We start from the raw sequence: 7201 nt of genomic DNA on the forward strand, positions 1-7201 counted from the left end.
CATAAGCATTCACCCCGATCCCATGCGCTGAAGTAGTAGTTATTTCGAGTATTCTACAAATTAAATACCAAATATTACCTATTCAAATCTGTCCATCATTTTAGCATGAAAAGGTGACAAATTGAATACACATGCACATGAACCACAAAATTTCAAACTTGTAAAACAAGTTGGCATTTTATGCAAGACGCGTTCGAGTGTCGATAGTAAGCGCCCTAGAAAGCCCAAGTTGCATGTAACATCTTTGTTGATATTATGGGAGCGCGCTGAAAACTTGTTGTTATGAATAATTCAGGCTTCAGTGTAACATAATTACATATAATATGTGATGTTAATTCTGCTGAAAGTTATACAGGAGATGAGAAACTTTGAGTGTAAACAGATAACACTTAGCAATGTTAAAGAAGTAGGTAGGTATAGTTAAGTTTATGTGACACTACTAGCTTGAGAGCCTTGAGAGGCTTGCAGTTTACAGTGAAGAAAGGCGTCGTGAGGAAACTTACCTACCTACACAAAATGCGAAGAAATTGTATTGTGTGTATGAAGTACCGAATCCAAACTCGGCTGGCATGGAAAGAACGGCCCACAAGCCCTATTGTTCTATGAGAAAGCCTGATCAGCTCAGCAGTGAGCCGTATATGGACCAAGATGATGATGATGAATTTAACGTCTGTACCATCGTGGATCCCACCCAATCAGATGAATCTGTATATTTTGTTTTACTTTAAATGTTCAACGCATTTACCATCTTATATTAGGATGCAATGAATGATGATAGAATTATAAAGTTATTGGACTTCCATTGTCACCGTAGAGAATCTTATATATGCAAATACTCAAGGTTTTTTTTGTCCACAGCGATAGACGAAGCGTGTTAGACGCCGCAGCGATTCAAGCACTCGCTGGCGAGAGCGTACTGGAAAAGGAGAGACAATTGTCCGAGATGATCCTGCAGCTACAAATGGTGCGAGAGCAGTTGTTGGCGCAGCAGGAGCATGCCAAGGTAAGATCTGATGTACCTGTAAAGAAGTTCAAGATATGAATGAAGATGTTGTGATGATAGAGGAGGTGAATATAGATAGTGGGAAATCAGTAGCCCGAATACCGTTTTCAAGATTAGACTTAACAAAATGTAGTACAAGAAACAACTGTCGAAGGTGATTCTATAGATAGACCTAGTGCGAAAACAAACAATAACACAGCAAAAGTATGTTAAAGTCTACAAAGTGACTTTAAATTCTTATGTTTTTCGGTACTTTTTAATTGTGGTTAACAAATGTGTGCTTTGTGGTGATGTTGTTGTCGTTGTTGTGTATGTTTGATTGATGTTCAAAGGGTACCGGGCACTTTGAGTCTTCAGATGAAAATACTTTGCAGTTGCATTCAGTCAGTTTTTAAGATTTGAATGAACAAATATGAAGACTTTGTGTATTGTCAGTCAGTCATTCAACATCTTAACATTTTTCATTCAGAGTATGTTTACTTCGACGACGCACATAGAGACGCTATTTGGATTACCTCGTGCTAGCTATAAAGTTAAGATTTAGATTTTAAAACCAGCCAGTGTCCAGAACGGGAGGGTCTTTTAAAGGAGACATTGTGATTCCCCTCGCTCCTACATTTGTTTACCCTTTCAACAAATTAGGTTTGTTACGCGTCGATTCTCTTTTTAAATTGACTTTGTTGCTTTCAACGAAGATTTGAAAAGGTCTCGGGTGTTGTTCGAATTTTAAATCTATGCTGCCAGTGCTCTTTTATGTTGGTAGCGGATTTGGTGATAAAATGTTACCCGCCATGAATAAGGAATTTGTTTTCTTTTGAACCTGGTAAAATGTAGCAGGAAAAGTTAACGATTGTTTTAAGATTTTACCTAGATCATATCATTGTGTCAAACGCTTGCGTGGAACTTTCTCGAAAGCGTTAATTTTGATATCTAATCTAAATGAAAGATATGATCGAACTCCCTAATAGTTCCAAAAATATTTTACTTTTTTTTCCACGGTTCAGTCCACCTTTTTAGCACTTTGAAATTCAAATCAATTTTCACGTTGAATGCATATTGTAGGTAGGCATTAGGGTGGTGCAACAAAGACACTCTCATACTAATGAGAGAGATAAAAATGCGAACAACGCTCGATCACGACCAGGGTTGTCGAATTATTGTAAAAACGTGAGCACTGGGCAATTTATTTCGTTTATTAATTTATGAGTTTTCTGATGATGTATTTAAGTAGGTAATAAGTACAATTTATTTATGTAATTGCAAACTAGACCAAAGTTATAAAATATTTAGACAACCTTCTCCGCTTATAAGAAATACTAAACCGTTATGTAGGTAATCAGCGACAGATAAATCGTTCGCGATTTGCGGTCGCTGATCATAATTATTATACATAATAAGCTATTAAAATATCTTGAATAAATAAATAATAAAAAAGGTATGTATATTTATTTACTACAAATCGAATGACTAAAACATTATACAATCACAATGTTCTGTTCTTTTTATACATTCAGGAGTTATTTCATCCATCACATTAGCGATTGACCTTTATGTATTCTAACGATACTTCAGATCTTACTTGAATTCGAACATAACCTAAATAAAACAATCCGACAACTGATTGCCGAAAATTGAGCATCACTTAACTTGAATGCTGCCAGCCCTACCTACATTGTTGACTATACAGATTGAAGAGGCCCGCCTATTGCAAACGAGAGCGGCTAATGGCAGCCCACTGCATTCGCGCGCTTTTTTTCAAATACAGAACGTCCCTTTGTTGACGTTCGAATCCATTCGAAATAGGCGTTCGATACTGGCTGTTTTTTTTTTTAGTTGTTTGCTGCCAGTCCGTTTTGTTTGGCATTATGTATTCTGTGTGATGCCGGTTTTCTTTGTGTGTTGGTAAAGAGATGAGCCATAAGGGATCCCTTTCATAATTATTTTTGACACTTCTAGAGTAGCTAGATTGACCCAGTCTTTTTCTTCTATGATCTTAAGTATTTAAAGGCAAGAAACTTTATCTCAGTAGAGTCAATTTGATTAGATAGATATTATAACAATGTTGTATTGTATTGGATTTAAACTCTTTATTGTAGATATATATAAAAAAATGAGTTTCCATAAGTCTTTTAGTGTTAAACCGAATACATTATTAAACCGAAAACTTAGCATTATTGAATAGAACACAATATTGCTCTACAAGAGGTATTTATTATTAAAATGTTTTCACTATAACTAATTAAAATGTCCGTAAAAACAACAAAAGCGCTTTTAAAAAATCGGTAATTCTCTGAAAGCACTCATTTGTATTAAATATCTGCGAGCATAAAGGGAGGGAGTGGCGTATATACGCCCACAATGCAGCCCCTGTATAGACAACCGGAAATATGAAAACGAAACGCATCCATCGTCCGCACTCGTCGAAAAAAAACAAAACGGACGCTTAATTCGCAAAAAGCCCGTTTGATGTCGCTAATTGACAATCAACCGGGGACGCGTCTCATTGGGCGCGCTCACTTTAAAAAAAATATAAACAAATAAATTACAGGGGGCATCTTTTTCGGATTTCACGCTAATGGTCGCATATCTGTAGAGTTTTTTTGCCACGCAGGTATATAACTTTTCAAAGGTTGTGACTAACCGTTCAGCCCGTTTTGGACACAGAATGCACCGCATTATACATAAAAATACTTCGTACCTGCTTCTATAAATACTTCATCGCCTAGTTTCAAGTAAAAATATTCACGTCAAAGACACTCGCATCAAATAATTAACCCCAGCCCGAGTGAAGCGAATCTTTTAAAGGTGTCATTTTCATTTAATTTAATCGTCCGACTGCGGCTAAAATCGTGTGTCAACAAGTCGCTCTTATAAAAAACGGTTCTTGAAAAATATTTCCTGCAGGGGTTAGTGTCAGACCAATTAGTTGGTGAAAGAAAACTAGAGGACCGCGTGGACATGTGTTGACAACTTTTTTGATTAAAAAATAAAAAGTGATTAAAAAACCGGTAAGTGTCGCGCGTGTCAGTACGTCACCGCGCGAGAAATTTTCGAGCGTTATTTCGAAATGAAGCCGTTGTTGGACAAATGTGTTTTCAATATTTAATTAAAAAGAAAAAACCATGTGTGTGACATTTTATATCAAAAATACATTAATGTTAGGTATATATTCAATCTTTGTAAAAATGTGTACTTTGGCAGTACCTAGGTATTCGCGATGAAAATTAGTAGGTAATTTTCATTTCCAAAAAAAATACAATCATAATTACAACATCCATCATTTTGTAACAGGAATATGTCGTTATTTTAAAACTTTTCTTCTAACCTATTTTCATTCGTAAAGAATGAACAAAGTAACACCTCGTTGACAGCTAGTCAGTTGAGTGCGACCGACATTTCTAATTATTCCACTAGAATAGCAAACGCCGCCTACGCTCTCCTCCCAACTTCCTACCTATAAACCGTTACTAACCTACACCATTGTCTTCCCAATGATAAAGCACGAATTAAATTATTGGCCACATAAAATGACTTCCTGTAACATGGCATATTCAACCGTCGCTCCCACAGATACGGTGCGGAATGTCCGTCTTTGCAAATTTTACTAGGGCACCAATCCGACGGTGGGGATAACAATTGTCTATTGTGACGACTATCTCTCTTACCCATCTCGCCGGCGTCTTTGTGCAAACGAGACAGCAAACCACCGTAGCGTTCTAACACAATGCGAATGGAAAACGGGCACGCCTATTGTGGTTTAGCTTTTCTTCCATTCGCCGATGCGTTTTCATCTTATACCCAACAAATGGCATTTTATTGCTGGCCAGTTGTATTTTAATAGTTATAAAATTTATTTTTAATTTTATCGCCAGTGGCAACATTATCGTAAACTAGTGTCGAGTTTTCCTAACGGGTATTTTTCCGACCGGTTTTCCGATTTAGTAGGTACTCGTCCGCGCGTCAAATTTTGCAAGAGGATTTTCATTCTTAAGTGCATTTATTAGTTTCTAGTTTCATTACAGTTGGCGAGAGCTGAACATATCGATAAAACTACGGCGATAATTAATTTTAGAAGGTGCAAAAATCTATTTATGGTCACATGTTTTACTGTTAATAAGTCGAAAATTGTTCTGCTAAGTTAAAAAGATGCTGTAGGATCAATGAATATCAAGATAATTAGGTACGCTGGTTTATAAAACTTATCATATACGTATATTTGGAGCCCACGATTTCGAGACACAGTTTACAGGTCTACAATTCCAACATTTTTTTTTCACATACTTTCATAATTCATCGATTCGAACCGGTAAATTAGTTCAGCACTAGTTTAGTAACTCGTCTGGTGCATTAAAATTCTAGTTAAGATAACTGAGTCGTGCTTTTAATTTTGTGCGTAGCATTAAGTGCTTTAGTATGAATGTTAAACGGTGAACAAGTAATGTACGATGGCCACATCGGAACAAATGAGGCTAGCCAATCAGAGACCACGCTCGTTGACTGATAGTGCTGTCAGTGTAGTAATCGAAAAATCATATATAACGGTTTTAGTTGCTCGGAAACCAAAGAAGAAGATTTTATTTCATTCTTATAGTGTAATATTTGTGTAGAGGTCCTTATGAACATATGTATAGATAGAGGTATAAAGGGCGCCAGAAATAACTAATAATTATAATATAAAAAATAGCAATAGACATTAAAATAACAAGACAGTGTAATTAAAACGTATTTCATCGCTAATTTTACGATCGCATTCACTAATGAACATAATTAATTTTCGTGACTTTGGTCCATAATTTTGCAGTAATTTGAACGCACATGTGCGTTCAAGGAACCTGATGAAGTCTCGGGTTCGACATTTGGTAGCGAATGCGCTTAGTTTTATTGCGTACAGCATAAACCTTTTAGAATTAAGTACATAATAAAATTAATTTAATAATTTACCTATTATTATTATTACCTATTTGAAACTAAATTATTAAATGTCTGTTAATATCTTTCTATTTCTATTTGTATGTACAGGCTGTTGCAAAACTCACGCGTAGGCACAAGTAAGTCTAGTTTTTGTATCTTATTAAAATGCGTTGAAAAAATAACGTCAAGGAGATTGCAGGGATGAATTAGATGTACCTATACATCCTCCGCGTTGCCGTGACACAGGATAAGTACGGAAACGCGGTTGGCGGATGTGCAACATTACATTAAATATAATTTCGGAATAATACTCAGGATATATCTGAATGAAAATGTCGGATTGGTGAATCTTAATAGGTGGAGCCGGTGGAGTGGGCTGAAAGTTCGCTGTTGTAACACAGTGGCGCGTAGTGTTTGAAGCCGTGGTGGCCGAGTGGTTTGACATGGCTCTCAAGCAGAGGATCGTGGGTTCAAACCCCGGCCTGCACCTCTGAGTTTTTCGAAATTCATGTGCGAAACTACATTTGAAATTCACCACGAGCTTTACGGTGAAGGAAAACATCATGAGGAAACCTGCACAAACCTGTGAATTAATTCGATGGTGTGTGTGAAGTTCCCAATCCGCACTGGACCCGCGTGGGGACTACGGCCCAAGCCCTCTCATTCTGAGAGGAGACTTGTGCCCAGCAGTGGGACCAATATGGGCTGGGATGGGATGGATGGGAATAGGTGGAGGGGCAGGACATACCTACCTTGAACACCGGGATGCTGCTTTTCCTCCAGAACTGAGTTTTATACACGGCACACAAATGTTCATCACTACTCCACTGCACAGATATTTGAGAGTTTTTTTATATTAATTTGAGAATTAGGAGTTTATTTAGCGTTTATACAAAATTATAGCGTCGTCTCGAGTTTTGTTTTTCTTCGTTCTTAGTTCAAAATTCGGTGCACACTGGTAGCGGGATGGGTAAGGAGGGATATGTTGCCAGAGTATGTACGCGTTCATGTTATTGTGTGAGTGTGTGTACGAGTTAAAATTAATTAAATATGTTTAAAAATAAACAAATGAATGGCGCAGCCAATAGGTAAATCACAAATTCAGCGTAAAAGGACATCTTATGAAAAGATCCTTTGACCAATAAAAGTATTCAAAATTTGTTGAACACTACTTTTACATTTCATAATCCCTAGCTAGAATAAGATTATTGTGGTACCCTTAACGTAATGTACTGTTGCAGCAGCATATCTGCTCGTAAAGTTAAATACCTGATAACTGTTAGATTA

The 7201-nt window shown here is 36.9% G+C and overlaps 1 protein-coding gene across 1 annotated transcript in view; it reads left to right on the forward strand.

The window, feature by feature from the left end:
• The window catches only part of Sox102F (transcription factor Sox102F), a 335400-nt gene that overhangs the window by 235087 nt on the left and 93112 nt on the right, over positions 1–7201 (forward strand). Inside the window, exon 4 of the mRNA XM_074098230.1 lies at positions 859–1003. Within this exon, the coding sequence (XP_073954331.1) occupies positions 859–1003 (145 nt within the window). The remainder of the gene's footprint in view (positions 1–858; positions 1004–7201) is intronic.

Source organism: Choristoneura fumiferana, chromosome 15 (genome assembly GCF_025370935.1).
Source record: "Choristoneura fumiferana chromosome 15, NRCan_CFum_1, whole genome shotgun sequence".
Lineage (NCBI taxonomy): Eukaryota > Metazoa > Arthropoda > Insecta > Lepidoptera > Tortricidae > Choristoneura > Choristoneura fumiferana.